Consider the following 26312-nt stretch of genomic DNA (forward strand, 5'->3'; position numbering starts at 1 on the left):
AATGGTCTAGGAAGAAGATGAGCTATGCAGGTAGAATTGAGCTTATTAAAACCGTTCTCTATAGTGTTGCAAATTTTTTGTCTTACCTCAATCCATTATCAAGAAGATTGAACAATTATGCTCTAGATTTTTCTGGAAAGGTTCGAACATTCCTGCAAATGGTGCAAGGGTGAGTTGGGGGAAAATCTGTAAGCCTAAATCCGAAGGAGGCCTCGGACTAAAGGGCATAAAGACATGGAATAAGGCATGCCTAATTCATCTTACCAGGAAGCTACTCGCGGGGGAAGGTTCACTATGGGTTGCGTGGATCCATAATTACATAATTAAGCAGCAAGATTTCTGGACCATGGATGAACATTCGAGTGCAAGCTGGTGCTTTAGGCGAATGCAAAAAATTAGAAGTGTTGCTAAATCAGTTCCGATCTCAGCATCAAAAAGTACAAAAGAAATTTGGGAAGAGATCCGTCCTAAAGACACTAAAGTTCCTTGGCATAAATTGATCTGGTACCCTCTCCATGTCCCGAAGTACAACATAATTTCCTGGATGGTTATTTTGGATCGTCTCCCCACTAGGGACAGACTGTAAAGATTTGGGCTTGTTACCAACGATCTCTGTATTTTCTGCTCGGATGCAAAGGAAACTAGAAATCATCTTTTTGCTGAGTGTGTGAAGACTTCATCCATTTGGAGATCAATCCTTCAAATGTCTGGTTTGAACAAGCATTTCTCATCATGGAACAATCTGCTGGAGTGGGCGACCGCATCATGGTAAGGTAAATCACTGATTTCTTGTATTCTGAAGCTCTCATGGTGCGCTTTTAACTACATCATTTGGGAGGAAAGGAATCGTAGGACCTTTAGAGGAAGTTGCAGAACAGAACCAGAAATTGCCTATGCTATTAAGGATATAGTTGGATCTCTTCTAAGTAATAGAGATATTAACAGAACAGATAGCACAAATTTATACCTTTGTACTCACTGGGGCATAGTCTAGCTTTGTTGTAAGTAGTACCCCGCCATTGTTCCTTTGATTGATTTGTACTGCAGCAGTTTACTGCTAATTTGGGTGATAATATCTTATTTATCCAAAAAAAAAAAGGATTGGTGCCACAGGATTTCAGCACATCATGGGTTATTAAAGCCACTCCTACATTTGTCTTTCTGAAAGATGGGCAGCAAATTGACAAGCTTGTTGGAGCAAACAAGCCAGAGCTGCAGAAGAAGATTACTGCTGTTTTAGATCCGACGGGGAATAATCCGATTCAAAAATCGGCGGTGGACAGGCCCGTTTGTGTGTGGTGTTGTGATTTGTGAACTTCGGCTGCATGGTGATATAAAGTGTTGGTTTTGTTATATAGTTGTAATTCTTGGAATGCCTGGTTTTTCAATGGCATTTTCATCGGCAGATGAAATGTTGCTTTCGGTAATAATAGATTTCTAAAAATTAATCAGCAGATGAAAAGAAATAAATTCTGCTATTCATATCATTTAACTGAATATTGAAATTATGGCCAAATATTTGTAATTTAACTTTAATTTTTACGGAATTTTCATCATTTTCTTAAATTAAAATTTTCCATTCAATACTGATTCAGTTGTGAGTTCAACATTTTATTTTCTAGATGCAAATTACGACAGACCACATCATCAGAGTGGATAGCTAAGAACAAATATAGTAATTCTAAGTAAATGAATGCCACAACCATTAACAACAGCATGCAATCACTTACCATCTCAACGCCCTTTCGGGTTCATGATCTGTGAGAAAACAGCACTTGGTGTCAGTCCATCGGAGTCGTTACTAGCCAGGCTGTGACCACCGATGCTCATACCGCTGCTCCTAGAGTCGGTTAGGTTACCATCAAAACCAAGGGATGCATTAGGATCCTTCTTCCCTTTACAGGTTTCTTCAAAGCTCCCTTCCTCCATCCCCATTTCATCGATTCCTTTTCCACTCTCTTCTGCACTCTCCTGCATCTGCAACGCAAACTCCAGGTTCCACAGTACATCGCCCATCGATGGTCTCTCGATTCCTTGATCGCCCACGCACTTCATTGCTGTCTCGGCAAACTTTTTGAAGCATTCCGGTGTTATCTTCCCTTTCAGATGAGGATCCATGATCTGATCGAGGATGCCTTTCTTGTGACAATGTGCAGCCCACTCTGCAAGGCTCACTTGCTCCTTCGGCAGTGTAGGATTCAATGCCGGACGTGCACAAAGGATTTCGAAGAGGACTACCCCAAAAGAGTAAACATCGGACTTATCAGTTAGCTGCTGCCTTCTGAAATACTCGGGGTCCAAATAGCCAAAGCTACCCTTCACGACAGTGCTCACGTGAGAATGATCCAATGTGGGACCGGTTTTCGACAATCCGAAATCAGAAACCTTCGCCACCCACTTCTCATCCAGAAGAATGTTGGTCGTCTTCACATCTCGGTGAATAATAGTATGCTTGGCACCAGTGTGGAGATAGTGCAAACCGCGGGCAGCCCCAATGCATATTTCGAGCCTTTGCTTCCATGGAAGTGGTGGCTTTTTGGTTTTGTATAGATGTTCTCGCAATGTTCCATGAGCCATATAATCATAAACAAGGATCATCTCGCAGTCCTCTTCACAGTACCCGATCAATGAAACAAGGTGGCGATGTCGAAGTTTGGAAAGCATTTCAATCTCGGTCTGGAACTCATGCACACCTTGCTCGGATAGTGGATTGCCACGCTTGATTGCGACTTTAGTCGTCCCACCATCAATTTCTCCCTTGTAAACTTTGCCAAAACCTCCCACTCCAAGGACTAAAGAATCATCAAAGTTGTTCGTGGCAGTCTTGATCTCAGCAAACGAGAAATGGCGGCAAAGGTTTGAAGGAAGGGAGGAAGCATAGCTCCCTGTAGTATTAGTCTTCGCTGAACCAGCGGAGTGTGAATTTCCGTACAGTGAAAGAGGAAGCCATCCCGATGGGCCATCACTTGCACTCGTATACTTTGCACCACCATGCCTACAGTGACGTGAAGCAGCAACAACACAGAAACCAACGACAAGAGCTAGAACCAGTCCACCACCGACTCCCCCAGCAATAATTGCCGTCCGATTCTTTGAATAACCTTGACGAGATGGCAAAGCCAACGATGGATCAACTACATTCTGTTTCGGACCAGGAGTAGGATTAGGCCCTGCTAAGTTGCTTTTCGGATCACTTATTTTGAATATCTCCACACCATTTAAGATTGCATCGTAATATTGGGGCTTGCTAGTTGGGTCGGGATGCAATGCAAGCCATAGATCCTGCTGCGAACTCCCTCCAGGAACCATGACCACATAATCTCTATACAAAGGAACATCAACTTGTTCATCTGCCAGGGCAATCACATCTGCCTCTTTCTCGGCAGTTTGATTGTTGAGGAAGACATCAAACACCCTCTGATTAATCTTAGTAATGTTATCCGTAAACTCGCAAAAATGTAGCCTGACCAAGTAAGAGAACCCGGAGTCAACACCGAACATCCAGGTTAAATTGTAATTATAGTTCACTTGAGCATTCGGCCCCATGGATCTAGCAGTGGTGTACACATTTTGTGGTGCAATATACCTAGGCATGGTACCATAATTGATCGTGACATTCGGATCTGCAGCTCCTGAAACTCCATAGGCCGCCCCAAACAGATATGGCTGATCATCATACCAAGACCTAAACAGACCTGTATCCCCCGAAGGCGAGATATCGTTTCCACCCACATTCAGCCGGTAAACATTCTCGAGAGCAGTGCTGTTATCGATACTGAACGGCGAGTTTTGGCCCACAACTGGTATCCCATCGGTATTACTATAAATATCAGACATCGACAAAACTTCAATCCCATTGACGAACGCATACGAGTTCGAAGGACTGGAACCGGGACTAAATGTCAAGTTCAAGTGATCACCATCTACATTGATGGAATACTCCTTAACAATAAAAGCATAATTCATGGCTTCACTCATTTGAGCAGCACTGAAATTCTTGAGAAGCGTATAAGAACCGGACGACACCGAAAACAAAGCATTGCTCGAATTCCGGCCATCATATGAATTAGCATAAAAATACAACCTAACAAACTTCCAACCGGCGATGACCGGGAAACTATAGGTGAAGTCCGATCGAAAAACGCGGGCGGTCAAGTAGGGAACTTCGGGGACCGAGGGATCTTGCGTGGCAGCTCGGGAAGTGACGGAGTTCCCAGTTCCGACCAGGAACTTGGACCCGAAATCCGGGGTCCATTTCCGGTCATCGTTATCTGTGAGCTCCGCTTTCTCACCGCAGTTCAGCAGGATTTTCTCAGTTGGTACATAATCAGCAGCTAAGACAAATCGAAAGCACAGCAACAAGAAGGAGGCAAGAACAATAACCGACATTGGAAACGAGTTACCGACTGAGTTCCTCATGAGTTGAAAATGCGGGATCCAAGAAAGAATAAAAAAGACTTAATGTCTGAACATAAATGAACAAATGAAAGCAAACCCAGAATTCTTTATAGCTAAAAGAGCATAGAAAGAACTGAGATCCAAGGGACAATAGCAAGTTACCCCAAAAACAGAGAAGAAGAAGAAACACGTTGCTTGTAAAATAAGTGTAAATGAAGGGACTTTCAAGGCATTTACCTTTGGGAAGCTGAAGAAAGAAGGGAGAAACTCAGTGAGTGAACTCGGAGAAGAAGGGTTTGTTTCATTAGGAATAAGAAAGAGAAAGGAGCAACCTTTGAAATGGAAAGTTGAAGTGCTACAGCTAGAGCTAGCTGAGGCGATGATGATGCATATGTGGAAAGGACGGTAACAGCCCTGAATGTGTTTAAATATTACAGATGAGGTTTTAATGGTCGGATGATAGATTGAGTGAGTTTGTAAAGGCATTCTCTCTTTTTCTGTTTTTCACCATTTCCCTTTGCCAACTTGCATTTATATATCATGCATCTCATCCCCTTTTGCAATCAATGTGTATAAATATATTAAATATTGGGTGAAGTACACAAACGGGCCCCCAACTATTAGGTATTACTTTATTAAGTCATTTTATTATTAAAAGTTATATAATGATCCTCTGACTATGGAATTTTACTTTATCAAGTCCCTCAACTATTAAAAGTTACAAAATGGTCATCTGACTATTCATTATATTTCAAACTCGTCCTTTTCCGTTTAAAATTAGCGGTTGTCTAAGTTTAACGTTAACATGATGACTGAGATATGCTAGTTGTTTGGATTCTATGATCATATTTTATCATATCGCAGTTAGCATGTTAATGTTCAGCTCAGAATATCATCAATTTTTTAACAAAAAGGGATGAATTAGGAATATAATAAATAGTTGAGGGACTCAACAAAGCAACACTCTATAGTCATAGTTAAAGTAATAAAGTATACCCTATCTTTTTGTGCTTTATCCAAAAATAGGGGTTATCAAATTATAGGGTAAATCATACGTTTAGTACCTAAACTATCAATTTTGACTCGTTTTAGTACCTAACTTTCAATTTTTTCAAATCATACCTGACGTTTAGTTTTTGTTTCATTTTAGTACCTCACCGTTAAAAACTTAACAGACTGTCTCTCCGATCATCATGTCTACAGTCACTGACCATAGCATATTTCAACCAATGAAGGCAAAACCTTTCAGTCGTAAACCCTAAACCCTAAACCCCAAATCGATAATAGACTCTTCAACTTCTTTATCTTTCGATCTTCGTCATCAACTGTCCAATGGTCTTGAAACTATACTATGTTGGTCGACTCGTCATTTTCTCGTGGTCCACCGTTCGGATTGGTCGTCCGTCCACCCGAGCTATGCCCCACTAGTCATCCGTTAAGTTTTTAACGGCGGGGGTACTAAAATGAAACAAAACTAAATGTTAGGTATGATTTTTAAAAAAAAATTAAAAGTATAGGTACTAAAACAGACCAAAAATTGATAATTTAGGTACTAAATATGCAGTTTATCCTAAACTATAAAGAATAATTTATTTTAATTATCGAATTATGAATTTTATTAATTAAATTATTAAATAATAAATGATGTGATTATTAATAAGTAATCAAGGATGAATATGAAATTTTACTAGTGATGTAATTATTAATAAGTAATAAGCTAGTAGCATATGTTCGAAATTCCTTTAATTAATTGACAATCCTACAACTGTAGATGTTTGAATTTGAATACTTTAAAGAGAATAATATTTATTTTTATCATTGAAATTACCCGATAAACTTTTAATATATTAAAATATTCTTTTTTAGAATAAAGAGAATAAAATAAACTTTGAAGTATAAGTTTCTATTAAGTTTAGTTGATTACAAAATAATATATGTTCTAAATATTATCAATTATTTAACAATGAATGCTCAATCACCCATGTTGCAGTTGCTGGTGCTCAAAACTCGAAACCTCTAGATATAACAATCATTCCTTTAACCACTTACGTAACTTTTAAATATAATTTAATAAACTTCAACCATTTATAACGTATATAGATTTAGTAAGTATAGTGAAAAAATAAGGGTAAAATACACTTCAAGTATTCAATTATATGTATGGCAACAAACATGTCACTTTTTTCTTTTAAAGAAAATTAATGATATGAAGTGATTATAAGACAATATTATAAATAAGTTATTAGTTGTTATTAGATAAAATCATAACACAACAAGATACAATAGTAGTTTTAGTCATCGAACTTACACAATCTATCAATTTGATTCTATTTCAAAATAATTCAATAAATTTAACTCTTTATATTTAAAAATTTCAACATCTTAGTCTTCGTATAACTACTATTATTGAATTTATTAATTGATTGATCCAGATGGAGTACTGAAGATTTAAGAGAGATTCTATTAACCTAGTTTACTCTATTCATAAGCACAAAGATTCATACTCCTAACCTTGCTTAGGGAATCTAGTGCCTCATCCTATTAGACCAATGAGTTGTTGATATAATAACAGTTTAACAATAACTTGGTGTTGCTTTATGACATAATGCAATTATCCAACTATTATTTTGATCCGACAGACTTGCTTGATTTGACAATATCACAAAAAAAATCGAGATTGATAAAAATGTTAAACATGAAGGGTTAAATTTATTGAATTATTTTAAATTAATATATATATATATATATATATAAGTTTTAAAGAGTAAAAATGTTATTATACCAGCCACATTAGTTATTCGTTTCATTTTTAACCACAGAGTAACCTATTTATAATACTATTTTAATTGAATAACATGTTTATAACATTTTTTATAGAAATGGTGTCACAAATTGAATGACCTAGAGTGTATTTTACCCAAGAAAAAATAAACATGATGAAATGATACACCTGCCTCCTCTTGTTTCGCACATTTCCACCAATAACCATTGACTATTCACAAATTAGCTCCACTTACCTTCCTGGTTTTAAGCAAAAGCTCCACTAACCTTTTGTTGTACTAAAATAAATAAGGGTAAACTACAAGTTTAGTACCTTAACTATCACTTTAGTTCCATTTTGATCACCTAACTAATTTTTTGTTTCAAAATTATACCTAATGTTACGTTTTGGTTTCATTTTGGTCATCCAACATTAAAAATTAACCATGATCCTGATCATTGATTTTTTTAATAAAATGCTTCGTTAGAAATTTTGTTAATTTTTAATGGTTAATGATCGTAATGAAACCAAAAGTGTGATTTTGAAAAAAAATTAATTGGGTGATCAAAACAGAATAAAGTTGATAGTTGGGGTACTAAACTTATAGTTTACCCGATAAATAATTAAGCTTGGGATTGACAATAAAAAAGGGATTAGTCTAATGAAAATTTGTAAACTCTCCCACCCAGCTTTCCATACCTGCAATCACTGAAAACTGAAAACCAACTGAATTATTTCTTCTTCTTCTCTCACATACAAGTAGGCAGAAAAGCTGAAGACAACTTTTCTCGCATTATCAGAGACTCTGAGTAGCAAAATTCTTTCCTTTATTTCTCTCTTGCTTTGCTTTATAAACGTAAGTGAAAGTTCTGTTTGGTGGATGGGAATAGTTAGATTGTATTTGTACACCAAGAAAACGCAATGATGTTCACATCTCAACCAATCCTTGTCCTCTCTGAACCCTAAAGCCTGGACCTAAAACTTAACTTGGGAGTCACAAGCTTTATGCTCCATCACATGGTGTCCTTGCAAATTGTGAAACTAAATACCCTTTTATTCAATCTCAGTTTCTAGTGTCTTCTCATCTTACCCTATCTGTTATCTCAATGGGAATCCATTGGAAACCCTTTTTTCTTGGCTTCCAAGCTACATAAACCATCCCCTCTTTGATACTCTTCTTGTTTCACAAGTTCAGATTAAAGATTAGTTTTCTTCTTACTATGTGTATGGGGTGGTCATAGATATTGCTGCACAAGACACGTGTATAAATATGTTACCTCCAGAAGATGCAAAAATGCAGCTTTTGGGGGGGGGGGTCAATTTTTCATAGTCATGGACACTTTCAAGAGATGCTTCTTTCTTTCGTTGGCCTTTCTCATGTTTTTCTTTGACGATTCGAGGGCCGATTTCTTCGGTTTTCAAGGGGAAGAGCTGATCGAGACCATGGGGGACGAAGTCCTCGTCACCTCGAGACAAGGGTATTATACGTTTTTATAAGAACTTTCTAATGTTCAAGTATAGAAACTTGGATATAACATGTTTATGGTTTACTATGTTCAGGGTGTATAATGTGGAAGAGTTGGAAGATGATGATGACTGGCAAATGGTGCAGACCAAAGGGAACCAGTTTGTCGTCAATGGTCAACCTTTCTATGTCAATGGATTCAATACCTACTGGTTGATGGTATTCGCAGCCGATCTATCTACAAGAGGGAAGGTCTCTGAATTGTTCCAAAAAGCATCGTCGGTCGGACTAACTGTTTGCAGGACTTGGGCTTTCAACGACGGCCAATGGCGAGCTCTTCAGAAGTCTCCTTCAGTTTACGACGAGGATGTATTCAAGGTACTAATGTCACCCTGAATGGTGGCTTCGGATTGCTTGCATACGGCACATGGCAATGTCAGTCATCTGAATCAGATAACGAAGTCTTTCCTTTGAAAAATTATATTGCAGGCCTTGGATTTTGCGGTGAGTGAAGCAAAGAAATACAAGATCAGGCTCATATTGTCATTGGTTAATAACTGGGATGCATATGGTGGTAAGGCACAATATGTTAAGTGGGGAAACGCTTCCGGCCTCAACTTGACTTCAGTCGACGAATTTTTCTCTCATCCGACTCTTAGGAGTTACTACAAGTCCCACGTTAAGGTAAGTTCTTTTCAACTATATGTTTAACAGCTCTGTTTGTCGAATTTGCTGATGTATTCTCAGTGGTTCGACGCAGTGGAACTCATCTGTTACTTTTCTGAGCTGTATAGGCAGTGCTAAATAGAGTCAATACATTCACAAACATAACTTACAAGGATGACCCTACGATATTTGCTTGGGAACTGATGAACGAACCTCGATGCGCCTCAGATCCCTCCGGGGATACTCTGCAGGTTCGGTTTTCTTGTAAGAAGTAGTCACAGAATGAAATTAGCTTTGCATATATTAATCCTCTAAATTCTAGTATTGTGCTCTAGTCATGGATAGCGGAAATGGCAGCGTACGTGAAGAGCCTTGATGCAAAGCACTTGGTTGAAATCGGAGTAGAAGGATTTTATGGACCCTCAGCACCTGCAAGGACCAAGTTCAACCCGAATTCATATGCAACTCAAGTTGGAACTGACTTTATAAGAAACCATCAGGCTCTTGGCGTCGATTTTGCATCTGTTCACATTTATGCCGATTCCTGGTACGAACACCCGTTTTTTTAAATACAATAAAGATATTATGTATACTTCCTATGAATCACATTTTAACCTCTCTGTTAATCATACCCTCTTCGTATCACGCATATGGAAACATCATAATAGATGATTTAATTGATTTGTGAAGGATTTCGCAAATGATTTCTGATGCTCATCTCCTATTCACTAAATCATGGATGGAGGCCCACATAGAAGATGCAGAGAAATATCTGGGGATGCCTGTTATCTTCTCCGAGTTTGGAGTATCCTCAAAAGACACCGGCTATAACTCATCATACCGAGACACTCTTATTAGCACGGTGTACAAAACACTCCTGAACTCGACAAAGAAAGGAGGGAGTGGAGCTGGTAGCTCTTGTGGCAGCTCTTCCCCGATGGGACGGACTACATGGATGATGGCTATGCAATTGTCCTTTCAAAGTCTCATTCGACCGCAAACCTAATATCCCTTCATTCAACGAGACTCGCAATCTTTAACTCCAGGTGTTCTTGGCATTGCCGTTGGGGTTGCAGGAAGAAAAATTCCTTGGAGACATTCCTCAACCATGATTATCTTTAAAACTGCTTATGGCCCAGGTAAAGGGTCTTTGGAAGCTGGCTATACATGCAAAATGTGAAATGAAATATAAAGCAAGGAACAAATAAGATTCTTTGTGGATTTGTAATATCTCATTTCTATTTCAATCGAAAAACTGAGATTGTTTCCATAAGAGTTCCTTAATTATTCGAACCCAGTAAATTTAAGAAAAAACTACAGACTAATTTCGGGTTTGTTATAGGTGAGCAAAATGCCAAGGCTAAGCCAAGACAAACTTATATGATGAACTACTCTGATGTAAAGGGTTGGTTGCAGCAGGTCTTATATAATTGAAATCTGTGAAAGGGTTTGTGTTGCTTTTCGGGCTAGACGCAGGAGAAAACGTCAACTGCATGTCTGTCCATTGCTTATCGAAGTTTGCAATGCAACGCTTCCCGGCGATTTCAGGACGAAAACTGGGCTGGATCTCCCTCGCCTCTAGTTTCCTCCAGTTTATTGTCTTCAACCACTTGCATCGCATTATTTCCTCACTTCCGGTCGGTCCACTTCCAAGGCGCTTACTCGGATCTTTATGTAGCAGCTAAAACAGAAGAAAACCAAATTGTTAATAACCAGTTCCTAGAGATCAGCCATTCAAGATTTATCTTTAGCTAGAGCTCTCAGGTGAGAAACTAGAAAGGACAGTTCTAGGCCGGCAACATCCCAGCTTACGACCATTAATTCATCCAGGAAGATGCAGATAAGTTTAGGGACATTAAACAGGAATATTTACCCCTTTCAGCAGAGAATGTGCTTCACTAGAAAGGTATTTAGGCAGCTTCATCCTCTCCTTAACAATCTTTTTTGAATCTTTTCCCTGTTTCCAGTAAAAGGAGGCTGCAAGAACAGAAAGAACCAGAAGTTAATGTTTAATTCCCTGAACTGCCATCACAAAAAGAAGGTTTGCAAATTGCTCCTACAAATGTAGAAACAAAAGGCACCAGTAACCAGTGAAAGTAAGCATTTTGAACATCAACAAAGTGGCATTTGATGCAAAGAGAAGAAAGCAGAAAAAAAAAATTAAAACAGAAATTACCTTTCCAGTAAGCATTTCAAATAATAAAACACCAACACTCCACCAGTCTGCAGCCTTATCATGGCCCTTCCCAGTAATTATTTCAGGTGCCATGTATTCGACTGTTCCACACAATGAGTTTGATCTTGTATTTTCGTCAAATTGCTTAGCCAGGCCAAAATCAGTCAAAATTACCTACACAAAAGAACAACGATATACGATAAAGATTTAGTCAGCGTTGCTGGTACAGCAAGAACAGATAAAGATAACAATGGAGGAGAAAGTGAATACATGGCCATCAGCATCCAAAAGGATATTTTCAGGTTTAAGATCCCTATGCATTATGCCATTTGCATGAAGATGTGAAACCGCAGAAACGATTTCAGCAGTGTATATACGAGCCAGATCCTCTCTGAAAAACAATGAAAACATCATCAACCATTTCTTGGACAGGTTAAAAAAAAATGCAAAGATCACAATGATACCTGAAAAGTCCATGATGGTGAAGTTGAAAGAAAAGATGCCCTCCGTTAATGAAATCTAAAATAAGGTACAACCTATATTTGGTCTGTAAAAGAATGGATAAAAATCATTAGTACAAGGCATTGTGAAATTCTAATTCCATAGATGTCTGTTAAAAGCATTTAAAAATAAATCCTAGAGAGTAGATTCACTGGAGAGCTAGAAATTACTTGAAATGAGTATCTGAGCTGAACAATGAAAGGGTGATCAACTTGAGTTAAAATATCCCTCTCTGCTTTCATGTACTCTGCATGATTCTTCTCCATTATCTTGTCCTTCCGCATAACCTTCATCGCATAAATTTCTTGTGTGCCCTTTTTCCTTACCTGATAAACTTTTCCGAATGCGCCCTGCCCGACCACCTTCAACACCTCAAAGTCCTCAACACCAATACTGCTGACCTTCATGTGATCTCCATTAAAATCTTCTTGGGACTTGTTGTTGTCACCATCTTCAACAGAGAGCTCATCCTCTTCGTTGTTGGTTTCTTCGTCAATAAGTTCTACAAGATCCACTGCATCCCTTGTCTCACATAAAGTGAGTTTTCTTAGCTTCAAGGATGGACTGACAAGAGGAGAGGGACCGAGCAAAGAATGCGATTGGCTGTAAACAATAGCTGGTTCATCATAAACAAGCTCGATCGCATCCTTAGCTGAATCAGTATTCTCTAATTCACCACAATTGACTTCTATTGAGTCCTGAATTAGCAGGGGACCGAACACATCGGAAAAATCTACTTCAACCTGACAAGGCAAAACAGCTTCCGGGGGGTTTGCAGTGAATAGCAACTGAGCATCAAATGGTTTACATGTACGACCCTTGGTCAGACCAGATAACTGTGATGAAACCATGTTGCCAAATAAGCAAATCGATCGACTGAAACACGATTGATGACCCCCCTGACAAGTATCCTAAATGATGATTACTGCAAGACTCCTATCAATGGCCTTGAACGAGATAAGGCTGAGGTATGCGACAGGAGTTCCAAGAAACTTGGGAAGCAAGCAAAAGAGGATCCAGAAGAAGGCGTTCTTGTTTCCCGATTTGCAGGAAACTGTGGATTCTCCAGCAATTCTTGAATTCATGAAGACCTTGCAATTAAATCTGCCAATCAAAATTCCACAAGAAGCTCGTAAAATTAGCAACAACAAAAAAACATATTTTTAACAAGCAAAAGAAAAATCAAAACTTGATCTTGGGATAACAAGCACAAACGAAACTTTCGAAGAGAAAATCACCAAGATCAACACAAAAACCTTTTTCACAAAGTGGGTTCCTTCTTTTTATTTTATCCGGGGGGTGATGAACCTTGATTATACAACATTGAAAAACTAATTACCTATTTGAGGAAAATGTATAGGATTTGAAGTCCCCTCTTTAACGCAAATAGGATGAAGAAACCAATGAAAATTGGAAGAAAAACGTTTAACAAAAAACAGAAGTCCCATTCTCTATAAAACTGAAACAGATGCAGATAATCAATGAATAGAAACTTGAAACTAGAGAACATTGAAACCGAAACAGATGCAGATGATCAAACAGTTGATGCTAATTTTGATAAACCAAAGCAATGATTATAGAAAGAGAGAAACGAAACGAAATACCTAGGGAAGAAGAAACAAATTGAAACGGGACTCCGCCGGATTTTTTATAAAGAAAGAATGCTTATAATTGGATTTGCGTAGCATAATATAACAGCACAACTCTCCGCGTATTAATTAATTAATGCTTTCTTTATTTCATTATGGGTAAACTACACGTTTAGTGACTCGACTATAATTTTTCTTCCGTTTTAGTGATTCAACTATTTTTTTTAAGGCTTAATAATTATGTGTTGTCCCTCTCCCTCCCATCTTCCACCTCCGACGATGACGAATGGTCACCACCGACTGAGTTTTGTTCGGAGCAGAATGAGAAATTTAATGGTGACAGCTGTGTAATGTATAATCAACTGTAGACAGTGATAGACTTAGGGATAGCGAGTGGGGGTTGTAGCCCCTAAAAATCTAAAATCACCATATTTTTTAAGATTTTTTCTATGTATTTTCTATTGAAAATATATTTTCGCCCCTAAAATTTTATAAGTTCAAGTTTACCTCCTGAAATTTTATAAGTTCAATTTCGCCCCTCCTAACTTAAATTCCTGCGTCCGTCCCTACCTGTAGCTGTCGGAAAACAATGAAGGAAAACTTAGAAAATCGAAGACCGCCGTGAACCTTTTCAAGACGATCGACGCAGGTTCACAGTACATGGGGACTGGATTTTGGTTGCGACAGCGAGACGGTTCTGATGGTGTTAATGGCGACAGTCACGGACCGAGGTGACCGATCGACAGTGAATTTTTGTTTTGTTTTTTTAATTATAATATTAATTTTTTAAAAATATTTTTTTGAAATTTTGTATTTGGTGACACGTGTCAGATAACAATTAATTTAACGACCATTACAATCTAAACATCTAAAAGTGTAATATTAGAAACGTTAGACACCTATTTTTAGCAAAAAATTCTTTAAACATGAGAAGTCAATTTGAGGTACAGTTTAGACATCTAAAAGTGTATTCAACCTTTTTTAAATCATACTTAACGTTTAGTATTAGTTTCATTTTGGTCATCTACTATTAAAAAATTGAATATGATGCTGATGTGTTGCCATATTATAATGCCAAATCTTCATTGAAAAATAAAAAAACCATGTCATTAATTCTATTAGTTTTTTAATGGTAGGTGATGAAAATGAAATCAAAACGTAAAATTATGTATGATTTAAAAAATAATTAGGTGACTAAAACAGATCAAAAGTGATAGTCGATGCAGTAATTGTGTAGTTTACCCTTTGATTATTTATGGTTGCCAACTTGCCATTCTTCCCTTTCTTTTTTCTTGCTTGGCAGCCGCCACCTTTTCTATAGCTAATCTCAATTATTTATTCTTCTTTTTATTTTTTTATAATAAAAAAACAACATTTTTTTATTTGGGAAACTTACACGCAACTCCCTCTCTTTTAAGGAATTGAATGCTTTTATGTATTTTTGTCACGCTTTGAAATAGGGTGAATGAATAGGTTTTCATAATTTTTTAGGACAAAATAAGATGTCTAAATAAATAATATTATTTTTACTTTTTAATTATAAATTTTTTGTATTATTTGAATTTGGTTTAAATTCTAATCAAATACTGTAAATTATTTGATGGATGCCAGAATTTGTTAGATAATACATTAAAGGATATTAAAATAAAAATTCAAGCAACGGTGGATTTAATCAATAATATGAAGCATTTATTTTTGAAGAAAAAGACTACGAAGAGGTAGAAAAACCATGTGTTATTGAAAATAGGGTAAATTATAAGTTTAGTACTTAAATTATCAGTTTTGATCGTTTTAGCACTAAATTTTTATATAAAATTTAGTTTTTGTTTTATTTAAGTACTCATGTTCAAAATTTAACGTTATTTTTTTAAAAAAAATGAAAGTCTAGATACTAAAATGGACCAAAACTGATAGTTTAGGTACTAAATGCATTAAGTTTTTAACGGTGATGTACTAAAATGAAATAAAAGCTAAACGTTAGGTATGATTTTAAAAATTAAAAGTTTAGATACTAAAATAAATCAACACTGATAATTTAAGTATTAAATACATAATTTACCCTTAAAATATTGAATATATTATAAAATATAACAAAATTACTATAATGTTGTAACATTCTAGGTATATAGTAAATATGTTACAACATTTTTTTTCTAGTGTATATATATAACATTTTGAATATCAAGATGTTACAATATTGTAATAATATTTTAACTAATTTGGGATAAATATAAAACAATATATGTTTAAAGATAATTTTAATCGTTTAACATTAAACACACTTTAAATATTTAGCATTGAACGCACGTAACCTAGACATTCATGATGTTTGAATCATGAACCTTAAAAAATAACAATAATTTATATATATTTAGTAACACATTAGATATTTATCTGGTGGGGATTAAAATAATCAATTCTTAAATAAATTGAAAAGTAGAGGGATCTTCTTTATCAAAAAAAATAGAGTGACTAAATGCTTACAAAACGAAAAGAACAGGTACAATCTCCAGAATTTTACCCAAAACACTATTCATATATCCACAAAGATCAGACTGGCTATCGATGAGCATCACAACTTGCAATCTAAGTGAAATTCAGATTATTTTTATGGACAAAATAGGAGAAAACTCTCTGTATCAACCAGCCCACTGCCTACTAGTACCGTACTATTAACCAGCCGTGCGTCGAGCGGCGTCGAGTTGGGTTTACTTTTGCTGATAACCTTTTGAATTCCGCCCGAAGTTGGGTGCTTCGGGTATTATGTGCAACTGCGTCCGGTGGACCTGGAGCGCCCTCGGATTTACAGTCATCGGACCTGGAAACCCAAAGCTCGGTAACTCCGATATTCCAGGTACCCATTTCCCGATTATCAGAAAAAATGGCAGATTACAGCTTTTGAAATGCGCTGCGAAAGCAGCCCCTTCTCCAAGGTCAGGCTCAGATGGAGACGGATATGGGCAGTTGGAGTTTGAAGACAAAGGGGACAACGAATTCGAACTCCGACGAAGTCGAAGTAATGCTAGCTTGGAGAAGATTAGTGACGACAAGGGGAGAGAGAGAAGTCGGGAGGAATTGGTTAGAAGGAAGATGAAGAAGAAGAAGCAAGTGATGAAGAGGTTAAATATGGTGGCAAAGCAAGTAATAAGCATCCAGTCTGCTCAAAGCTTAGGCGTTGTGTCTCAATTATGGGTGGATACCACCTCAGTTAGTTCTTTGCTATTCAGATTAGCTTAATTTGGAATTTTGGTTTTCATAGTATCTTAGTTTACTGCCTAGTTCCATTGTTACTATTACTGTTCACGTATTAATTTAGAAGAGTAAAGCAAAAAAAAGTTTCTTTTGAATGCCAAATTGTATGCCTTTTTTAGCTTGTTTTGCATTATAGTCAAATTGTTTATTTTTTTAGACAAAAAAAATTTGGACTTTTATTCTTTTCCTTGTGAGTTTTAGCACAAGTGAGCCAAGTTGTTAATGCATATGCTGTTGTTTCAGTGGGTGGTATTGGTTGTGGAGGTGAGGCCAAGCTTGCTCTCTGGGGAATCAGAACGGTTTCTTTTACAAGATGTTGCCAAGGTAATAGATTATATGTTTCTGCTTTGCATTTAAATTCTGCTGCATTCCTGTCTCTGGCTCATGTTTGATGTCCCTATAAATCTGTCTTCTAACAAAAAGGAGTCCGAGTCTGTAGGTCAAGGATTATGCTTGCTTCTACCGTTCTTTCTCATATAGTAACTATGTTTTTTGCTTTTAAAGGTTGGTGATGTTGTGCTTGTTGAAGATGAGACGGAGAATGATTTTAAAATGATTGGACTTGAGACGCTGGTAGGTAACGCTCCATGCATATCTTATTTTCTGTTTGGATGTTAATCACATCATTTTTATCTGTATGATCCATTGATTATTCTGCCCATGTTGAAATTGCAGTTATCTTTATGGTATAGAATGCTTTTATGCAATTTTTTTGTGTTCAATCCTATGAAAATCTCATGTTTGGTATGATGCCATGGTGATGAGTGATGACTAGTTTCTCATTTGAAATAGAGCTATATTGTTTCAGCTTGCAAGTTTCGGTTGTTTTGAAACATAGTCCCTTGATTTAGTGTCTGGGTCGCTACTGTTCACTATGCACTATAAGTAAACTCGTTTTAGGTTTCACTAAAATTTAAAGTTTGCACAGTGATTATTCTTGTTTTTCCATGTTTCTGTTGATTTATGAATGAATGACGTTGATATGCTACATTCTTCTAAGATATCAAACATTTCTCCTTTTACGATCATTAGGAATTGCGTTTTATTTCTTTAGATTATATTTCTGAGAGCTTAATTTCTGGTGTTTGTTAGGTAGGATACAGAGTTGTAACTCCCGGACGTCAAAACATTGGGAAGGTGAGTACATACTTTATGTGCTAGAAACTCTGCTTATTTCAGGGTGCTTTATATGATCTTAATATTTCATATAATTCTAGGTGCGGGGCTATACTTTCAACATTAATTCAGGGGTTGTTGAATCTCTTGAGTTGGATTCTTTCGGGATATCATTAATTCCATCAAGTTTGGTAGTGTGACTGCCCTCTTATCTTTTAATACATTTAATATCTCAAGTCATGAAATTTGCAGAATTTTCCTGTAGTTTTACTGTCGTAATCATTTTATGGTTCTAGGTGAGCACTTATGCTTTGCTTGTTGAGGATGTGCTGGAAGTTATAGCTGATACAGTAGTTGTTCACGAAGCTGCAGCGCCACGTATTCAGAGGCTGACAAAGGTATCTTACTCATCACTTAATATTTCCATATGCAAAGCACAGGCACTTGCTTGCCTTCATGTTGATATGCATGCCTATTAGGCCCAGTTTAACTCAGTGATATCAGCTAAAAATAAGCTCCCCCCTCCCAAATCGGCAATCATAACTCAGACGATTGTATTCTGGCATACGAGCCACATTTCCGGAGTCCGTTTGACAAGCATGCAACTTTTCTATCGCTGGGACAATGTAGCTTGTGTTGTCTTTGGCTGACTGAATTGGGTTGTCCATATAACAATAACGGGACGTTGTTATGATCCACGGGCAACTTTTGTTCATAACTCGAACTTGGTTTAACACCCTGAGTTGGATAATAAGTTCTCTCGTAAAAATAGAGAAGCTGATATGTCCTCATCTGTTTCGTATTTGAAAATGTTTTCCATTAAATGTGCTTACTAATGTCTTTTTATCTATAATATAAACTCCGCTATTGGTATAATCGCCGACTGCTTATGCCAGGGTTTCTGGGATGCCAACAATGCTGCTATTTCCATAGATGAGAGTACAGAATATGAAAATGATGATGATGAGTCTGTCGAATTCCATGATGGATGGAGAAACCAAAGGGGTTCAAGCGGCCGGAGATCACGCTCAAGGATGAGGAAAGCAGATGATGATTGGGAACTTCCGAAGGATTACTTGTGAATCGGATTGAGTCCTTTTCATCAAGTTTGCATAATCAAGGTGTAAAGTATGCGGATTGATGTTGCTGGCCAAATGAAATTTGAAGCCAAAGCCACAATCTATGTACCAGAATCAGACAAACGTATTTGATTAGGCGTTTATTATTTCTTAGTGTTAAATTTGTCAATTATTTTTGTTCTCTCTCTAATTGATTTCCTAAAATTATTAATTTAATAAAATTATAAATAAATGATAAATCATGTTTAGAAAAATAAAATGATATGTTCATTTGATAAATCATTTATGTCAAGCAAACTTGTAGTGTAATGACAAAAATTTCATTGAAGATGGAGTTAGAACACATTTTTTAGTCAAGAGCATAACATTACATTTCAATCTTATATTTATTCAAAAATTTATAATTAAATTATAATTTTTTACTTTTAAGGTCAATAAAATGACATCAAATTGTAGGCTCAAGCTGGAACCACCCCTCCCCATTTTATCAAAATAAAGGATAAACTATTACCATTTTATGTATCTTAAATGATTTCTTCTTTGAGAACAGAAAAAGAGAAAAAAAAAACTTTGATAAAGGAAAAAAGGAAAAAAAACAAGGGTAAACTACACCAAATACCACTAAACTTTATATGTTGGCTGGTTTATAACTAAACTTTCAATTTTATCAATTATAGCACTAAACTTTAGTTTTACATTCAATTATACCACTCTGTCGTTAAGTTTGTAACATGATGATATGGCTAACAGTTGCTGATGTGGTATGCCACACCAAAATGACATCATTTTATTGTGATTTTTCTATGCCTAAAACGATGTCTTTATGGACATTAAACTTTAGGGATGTATCGATTATGCCACTGAATTTTTAAATAGTTTTCTTTTTTACCACATATTTTTTTACCGTCGTCGGCAGCCAATCACTGCCATCACCTATCATCTTTCGCAACAAAATTGATACCAAAATGTTCGCATTTGACTCCTCATTCTTCTCATATGATTAATTTTCCATGAAACCCATTCAAAATCGACGAAATTAAACACACAAAAAATCTACCATTTTTTAGATGTTTGGAGACTTGATTAGATTTACAAGATTTGAGTTGTTTGTTAGAAAATCTGAACGGTGAAAAGCATTATTTCAAGAAAACGAAAACTTACCTCAAACTAGCTTCATCGATCGATAATTGAAAGAGATCAGAGATCAGAGTATTAATACATTGAATTTTTAAATAGATTTTCGTCGATTTTTAATGGGTTTTGTGGAAAACCAATCCTATGAGAAGAAAGAGGAGTGAAATACGAGCGTTTTAGTAGAGATCTTGTCACGACATATGATCGGTGAACATCGATGCTTGGTTACCAACGGAGGCCAGAAAGTATAGTGGTAAAAAAGAAAATTGTTTAGAAGTTTAGTGGCATAATTGATACACACCAAAAGTTTAATGTCCAATAAGACGTCGTTTTAAGCATCATAACAATCGCACCAAAACGATGAAGTTTTGGTGTTGCATGCCACATCAGCAAGCATTAGCCATGTCATTGTCCCTTAGTGACTTAAAGACAGAATGACATAATTGACTGGAAAACTAAAGTTCGGTGCTATAATTATAAAACTAAAAATTCAATGATATAAAGGAGACAGCAGGCAAAGTTCAATGCTATCCGGTGTAGTTTACACACAAAAAAAAGTAAAAGACAAAGAAGTAGTACGACTTTAGCTGGTTTATATAAATAAAGTAGTAGCCGTTAGCGCCTGCTTCTATTCAAATTCAAACTCTCCTTGTTTTTTTATATCTGCCCCTCCCATCTCTCCCCATTTGCCCCCATTTTCCCTTTTTTGTCAACCCCCTCAAATCCCTAATAATGGCTACGCCGGAGTTTCATCTCAGCGCCCGTAAACCTCTCCACCCGAGGAATACAGCCGCCGTCAATGCCAATTTCATGGTTGTGCTGAAAGAAGGCTCGAAGACTAAGCAAGTGAACTCGAAGCCCAAACAACAGCACTCCCCGGACGATGTATCAAACAAGGAGAACCTGAACCATCATCATTCCAAGACAATGTACTCCACGCCGCCGCCGACGAAGAAGAAAAATCAGAAGATGGAGGTGGAGGAGGCTTTGGATTTGGATTGCTCGTTGGCGGAGGAGCTCAGCGCCATGAGGAAGAGGATGGAGCGGCTGATATCGGATAAGGAGAAGACGGAGAAGATGTTGGGAGAGAGGAACGCCGTGCTGGATTCGCAGATCAAGGATCTGGAAGAAAGAGGACGGTTTCAGAAGCAGCTGGAGATGGAGGTGGATCGGTTGTTCAGATTAAAGGAGCTCAAATCTTATAGCATGGTAATTACTTAAATCAAGCTGGAAGAGTTTTAGTTTCTTGTTTGTTTCTTATAGATTCATGATTTCAATTGATTTTGAAACAGAGGATTTCACCGATAAAGTCATTGAGGGAGAGGCAGGTGGCCAGTATGAAGAAGGAAGTTCAATTGTTGGTAAGTTGTTTTTAAGGTAAACTACATGTTTACTACTTTAACTATAAACTTTATTTTGTTTTGGTCACTCAACGTTACACATGAATTTGAAATAATAATAATTTAGTTTTAGTTTTATTTTCATCACCCGCCTACTATTAAAATATTAACGATGACACTGATTTATAGTTTAAGATAATATCATGTCATCATTGAAAAAAATTAAAAAAATGTCACGCCAATTAATTTTTTTAATGGTGGAGGACCAAAATGAAAACAAAGTTTTGATTTTGAAAAAAATGGTAAATTATGCATTTAGTACTGAAATTATCAGTTTTTACCCGTTTTAGTACTTAAACTTTCAGTTTTTTTTTCAAAATCATACATAAAGTTTAAGTTTTATTTTATTTTAATATCCATGTTCAAAATTTAACGTTATTACGTTAAGTTTTGATTTTTTTTTAAAATTTAGGTACTAAACGGATAAAAACTGACAGTTCATGTACTTAAACGTGTGAAGTTTTTGACCGCGGATAGTAAAACGAAATAAAAACTGATAGTTTAGATACTAAATGCATAATTTACGCAAAAATAATTGGGTGACCAGAATAAAACAAAAGTGATAATTGAGATACAAAACGTGCAGTTTACCCTTGTTTTTAACTTGATTTAAAAAGTGAAAACCAGAATGCCGATTTGTTTGGATCTTGATTTCTTCAGGGTGCAGATTGGGGGGAAGAATCCATGGATGACAACACATTGCAGAGCCCAACTCCATCAGATTCTTCTCAATTTGTTGGAGACAATAATGATGATGATGATTTTCAAACCAAAGTTACCTCAACCGTATGATTGATTTTGATTTTGTTTAAAGCTACCTCAGCTGTGTTTCTGATTTTAATTTCCCCCTTTCTCCGTAAGCACCAGCAGCAAGTCCCAAAATTATTGATTTTATCTATCTATTTTAAAATTCAAATCCATTTATTATCCTCGTTTTATCCCGTCATTCATTGAATTCAACTAATATATTTATTTAGGGTAAATTATGTATTTAGTATCTAAACTATCAGTTTTAATACCTAAACTTTTCATTTTTTTTAAAATTATATCTAAAGTTTAATTTTTGTTTCATTTCAGTACACTGTTCAAAGGTTAACGTTAAGTTTTGAAATTTTTTTTAAAAGTTTAAGTACTTAAATATACCAAAACTGATAGTTTAAGTACTAAATGTGCCAAGTTTTAACAATATTGTACTAAAATGAAATAAAAACTAGACATTATATATGATTTTTAAAAAATTAAAAGTTTAGGTCTTAAAACAGACCAAAACTTATAGTTTAGATACTAAATGCGTAACTTACCCATGTATTTATTTCATTCTTTTAATCAAAACTAAACATCAAGTATGATTTTGAAAAAAAAAAAATTTAAGTATTAAAACAGACCAAATTAATAGTTTAGGTATTAAATGTATAATTTACCCATGTATTTATTTCATTCTTTGAATCAAAATTGATATGTTCAAAATTTTCTTAATCTATTTACAAAACAAACACACGCCCAAGCAACTAAAACACGGATCTTCAAATATTATTTGGAATCGAAAAAGCAAGCCGAACATTGATGGAGTAGAAAAAGAAAATTGAAACATGGCTTCAATTATAGCGTTGTTAATAAGTGTAATTCCACAACTAAAATTCCCGCTACCTTCTAAAAAAAAAAACCTACGAGGGTCAATGACTAATAATGGAAAGGAACAAGAAATAGTTACTTCACATGGAAAGAAACTGACAAATAAATTGCCAGTGTCCCTGGTTGTGCATCCAAGCTCATCTTTGCCACAAGTTGAGCCTCTCGTTTTGGAAGCACAGAAGTTGTGATACAGCTAAGTCATACTCAAGTACCTAGTTATCCCCTATGAGAGTTCCTATTGCAGATAAATATGAATGAAGGATTATTTTAAAGTTAATCGATCACCATACATCTTCACTGCATGAATGAATGACGGATCTCCGGATTCCCTAACAGAATTTCCAATGGTTGTTGCAGTTTACGCACGTAACGTAAGTTGTCATGGGTTCATCCGCACTCCTTGTCTGCATTTGGTAGTAAGTGGTCTTGCGTAGACCGCAACGACCACACTTGAATTGATCTGTCGTGGCCTTTGGTGCGACACCACGCTCACAATCAAATAAAGCTTTTTGTTTGATTTCATTATTTTCACGTTTCCTTTCATCACTAGCCATTTCCTCTGGTGTCATCGAAATAAGCCTTTCTGGTTCCACTTCTCCCAGAAGAACCCTCCTCCTTAAATCTGGGTTCTTTGGATCCTTCAAGTTGAACATTATAGATCTGTACTTGAATTTCTGGGTGCCATTTGATTTACCCATCTTCTCGAGCATCGCAGATTCTACAGCTACAGCAACTTGGATGGGATCAGAAGCATTAACTTGATCAAACTTGTCCTTGTCAACCTCACCGGGAACTTTAGAAAAGGCTTCTACAAGAATCTCTCTAAATTTGTCACGCAGTGGATCATTGCACTTGGCCGTTGATGTCAGCTTTGGTGGACCAGCAGATGGCTGCAATGGTTTCTTTACATCCGGTGCTTGTCTGACATCATTATAAAGCTTTTCAACCTTATCAATCTCTCCATTTGATTCCCTCTTCTCAACTTTGACATCTTTTACTGAACCATCTTTAGATACTTTCTCAGCCTTCACACTTTCTGTATTGGAGAGCTTTTCAGACTTCATGGCACTTGGCTTCGGTAGTTTCTCCAACTTGACAGCATCAGTGGTGCCATTTTTCTTGGTCTTGGTAGTCTCCTCGATAACAATTTTTTTCCAAAACTCAAGCAAGTCAGAAGCCACAGTTTGAATCTTCTTCCGGGGATGTTTTGTGAGAGGCCGAAGCCTTTTTCCAACCTGTAATATACATGGGAGATAAATTTTTCTGAAGTGCACATATTCAACAACACACATATGTACAAGGAGAAGATTATATAAACTTCAAAAAAGATCCACTAATAGGTTCAAATGACATGCTGTGTTTGCTTAGAAGAGGGGAAAGAAAATTATGAGGGTGTAAAATTTGAATAGAAAGAAAATATTTTTTTCTGTCCATTAGTGTGCTTGATAGGAAAGATGGAAAAATTGAAAGAAAAAGTAATTTTCTTTCCATTCCTTGCTTGGTAGAGTTGAAAAATGAGAGGAAAGAAGACAAAACTTTTTAAAAATGCATAATTTTGAACATACATCTTTCCCCCTCTTATGATCTCCTCTTATCATTTAAATTTTGCAATGATTTGCTTCTATGGATTAGGATAGAAAATGGTAATCTCTCTTGTTTTCTTTCCTACCAAGCACACTCAAAATTTATTCCATTTCCACCTAGACAATCACTCTTTCCATCATTCCATCCAACCACACCCTTAACATACTTGATGGTTAAAAAATGGGGTTCTAAAACGGTGAATGGAGAATGAAAGAGAGAGAGGTTCACCTACTTTGCAAGAGAGAAAAATGGGAAAACCATAGGATCTATTTTAAGCTATTTTCAACTATATACTCCTAACTACAACAAGAAAAGAGTACAGTTCGGGAAAATATTGCCTAAATTAAGTCTCTCCTAACTTTCTATTGATCACTTCTAGTCAGTGGCCAAAACCATAGCACAAAACCGGAGCCTCCTCCTGGTAATAACCTAATATAGTTTACATGTTCATATATTCAGTACTAGAAGCAATTTGATTTATTTGCCATGGGAATCCGAAAGGCATTGCAAAATCACAGATTCACGCAATCACTATTTTTGCACCGTATTAAATCAGCTTCTCTGAACTAAGATTCCACATATATATAATTAAATTTTCCTTCTAATAGGCAGTGACAAAATTAAAACAAAGATACGCTCAGGTGCAAGTTTATACTTTATATATATATATATATATATATATATATATTAGAACTAAAATAAGCAAAAAATATATATGTTAATGGCGAAGGAAGTGATAGGAAAAAAAACCTTAGTGGAAACAAGAATGTCGTAACTGACGGGGAAAGCCTTGAGCTGCTTCAAGGCGTCCACGCATCTTGAAACGTCGGCGCCGTCGGTGAGAACGGCGTCGGAGGAAGCGGCCAAATCAGCCGCTTTCTTGGCGGCCTCGAACAAATCCACCAGTTCCCTCTCCATCCGCCAAAATTAACCTAAAGAGTTCGAAAGAAAGACAAATCCTTTTGCATTTTATGATGAGGAAAAGGGTAAATGACACAAATGGTCACTAATTTTTTATTAAGTTATCATTTTTTTACTGAAATTTCAAAATCAACAAATTGATCATTAATATTATCGAATAACTCAACGTTAATGGCAATTACTTTATTAACATAATACTGACGTGATACGTTAAATCAGCTGATCTAACATCATTGACCATTTGAGACCCTCTTTGACCGGTCATTTGACTCTCTTATCTTATTTTATTTTCTTCATCATTTTTTGTTTTGCCATCACCCTTTAACGGAATCCTTATCGTTGTTAAACTGAACCCTTGCCTGGTTTTCAAACATCTAGATCCTGCGTGACTGAATCTGAGACTGAACTCGCACCAAAAATTGCAAACGTGAAAGACATAATTTTGGAAGTTTGAATTCAGAAGGTGAGTTGACAAAACTATTAACAATGCCAAGCGGAAGACAAAAACATCTCACGAACCCATGCTTTGCTCATAGTTTTTGAAGCTAGTGAAAAAAAAAAGTATTTTCAACACCCAAAAGAGACGTATAATGAAAACTCATTGTCGAATCTAAACAATATATATATAGCTTTGTAAA

At 36.2% G+C, this 26312-nt stretch overlaps 5 protein-coding genes and 1 pseudogene across 7 annotated transcripts; 3 read left to right on the forward strand and 3 right to left on the reverse strand.

The window, feature by feature from the left end:
* Nucleotides 1-1607: 1607 nt before the first annotated feature.
* LOC120137944 (receptor-like protein kinase FERONIA) lies at nucleotides 1608-4705 on the reverse strand. The gene has a single exon (XM_039153577.1). The coding sequence runs from the start codon at nucleotides 4417-4419 to the stop codon at nucleotides 1735-1737; it is 2685 nt and encodes an 894-aa protein (XP_039009508.1). The 5' UTR covers nucleotides 4420-4705; the 3' UTR covers nucleotides 1608-1734.
* A 3769-nt stretch (nucleotides 4706-8474) lies between these two features.
* Nucleotides 8475-10478, forward strand: LOC120137702 (annotated as a pseudogene).
* A 137-nt stretch (nucleotides 10479-10615) lies between these two features.
* Nucleotides 10616-13612, reverse strand: LOC120137701 (serine/threonine-protein kinase AtPK2/AtPK19-like). The gene is given in 8 exon segments (XM_039153400.1): nucleotides 10616-10971; nucleotides 11164-11234; nucleotides 11237-11267; nucleotides 11467-11640; nucleotides 11737-11857; nucleotides 11931-12013; nucleotides 12138-13071; nucleotides 13572-13612. Coding segments are annotated over 7 exon segments (1482 nt in total). The 5' UTR covers nucleotides 12819-13071; nucleotides 13572-13612; the 3' UTR covers nucleotides 10616-10650.
* Nucleotides 13613-16140: 2528 nt separating this feature from the next.
* Nucleotides 16141-19143, forward strand: LOC120137823. Of its 2 annotated transcripts, none has more exons than XM_039153476.1 (7): nucleotides 16141-16748; nucleotides 17052-17132; nucleotides 17313-17381; nucleotides 17901-17945; nucleotides 18026-18115; nucleotides 18221-18322; nucleotides 18821-19143. In XM_039153476.1, the coding sequence occupies exons 1-7, from the start codon at nucleotides 16320-16322 to the stop codon at nucleotides 19004-19006; spliced, it is 1002 nt and encodes a 333-aa protein (XP_039009407.1). In that variant the 5' UTR covers nucleotides 16141-16319; the 3' UTR covers nucleotides 19007-19143. The 2 variants fall into 2 exon arrangements, with proteins under 2 accessions (XP_039009407.1, XP_039009406.1); XM_039153475.1 differs by having other exon boundaries at nucleotides 16141-16763; nucleotides 18821-19141.
* A 1666-nt stretch (nucleotides 19144-20809) lies between these two features.
* On the forward strand, nucleotides 20810-22398 carry LOC120137712 (U-box domain-containing protein 34-like). 2 transcript variants are annotated; one of them, XM_039153408.1, is made up of 3 exons: nucleotides 20810-21346; nucleotides 21430-21498; nucleotides 22198-22398. In XM_039153408.1, exons 1-3 carry the CDS (start codon nucleotides 20870-20872, stop codon nucleotides 22327-22329), a joined length of 678 nt encoding a protein of 225 aa, XP_039009339.1. In that variant the 5' UTR covers nucleotides 20810-20869; the 3' UTR covers nucleotides 22330-22398. The 2 variants fall into 2 exon arrangements, with proteins under 2 accessions (XP_039009339.1, XP_039009340.1); XM_039153409.1 differs by having other exon boundaries at nucleotides 21430-21514; nucleotides 22198-22273.
* A 767-nt stretch (nucleotides 22399-23165) lies between these two features.
* On the reverse strand, nucleotides 23166-25698 carry LOC120137730 (transcription elongation factor TFIIS-like). The gene is made up of 2 exons (XM_039153421.1): nucleotides 25504-25698; nucleotides 23166-24404 (listed from the first exon to the last, which is right to left on the reverse strand). Exons 1-2 carry the CDS (start codon nucleotides 25669-25671, stop codon nucleotides 23499-23501), a joined length of 1074 nt encoding a protein of 357 aa, XP_039009352.1. The 5' UTR covers nucleotides 25672-25698; the 3' UTR covers nucleotides 23166-23498.
* Nucleotides 25699-26312: the final 614 nt, after the last annotated feature.

The sequence above is a fragment of the Hibiscus syriacus genome, unplaced genomic scaffold (assembly GCF_006381635.1).
Source record: "Hibiscus syriacus cultivar Baekdansim isolate YM2019G1 unplaced genomic scaffold, ASM638163v2 tig00110676_pilon, whole genome shotgun sequence".
Taxonomy (NCBI): Eukaryota; Viridiplantae; Streptophyta; class Magnoliopsida; order Malvales; family Malvaceae; genus Hibiscus; species Hibiscus syriacus.

Excerpts from the sequence above, each read along its gene's own strand:
- LOC120137730 (XM_039153421.1), bottom strand. The coding sequence starts at position 25,671 with ATGGAGAGGGAACTGGTGGATTTGTTCGAGGCCGCCAAGAAAGCGGCT. Across the intron at positions 24,405-25,503 it reads ACATTCTTGTTTCCACTAAG|GTTGGAAAAAGGCTTCGGCC; the intron begins GTTTTTTTTCCT and ends TGTATATTACAG.
- LOC120137944 (XM_039153577.1), bottom strand. The coding sequence starts at position 4,419 with ATGAGGAACTCAGTCGGTAACTCGTTTCCAATGTCGGTTATTGTTCTT.
- LOC120137823 (XM_039153475.1), top strand. The coding sequence starts at position 16,320 with ATGTGCAACTGCGTCCGGTGGACCTGGAGCGCCCTCGGATTTACAGTC. Across the intron at positions 17,946-18,025 it reads GACGTCAAAACATTGGGAAG|GTGCGGGGCTATACTTTCAA; the intron begins GTGAGTACATAC and ends ATATAATTCTAG. Across the intron at positions 18,323-18,820 it reads GTATTCAGAGGCTGACAAAG|GGTTTCTGGGATGCCAACAA; the intron begins GTATCTTACTCA and ends TGCTTATGCCAG.
- LOC120137712 (XM_039153408.1), top strand. The coding sequence starts at position 20,870 with ATGGCTACGCCGGAGTTTCATCTCAGCGCCCGTAAACCTCTCCACCCG. Across the intron at positions 21,347-21,429 it reads AGCTCAAATCTTATAGCATG|AGGATTTCACCGATAAAGTC; the intron begins GTAATTACTTAA and ends ATTTTGAAACAG. Across the intron at positions 21,499-22,197 it reads AGAAGGAAGTTCAATTGTTG|GGTGCAGATTGGGGGGAAGA; the intron begins GTAAGTTGTTTT and ends TGATTTCTTCAG.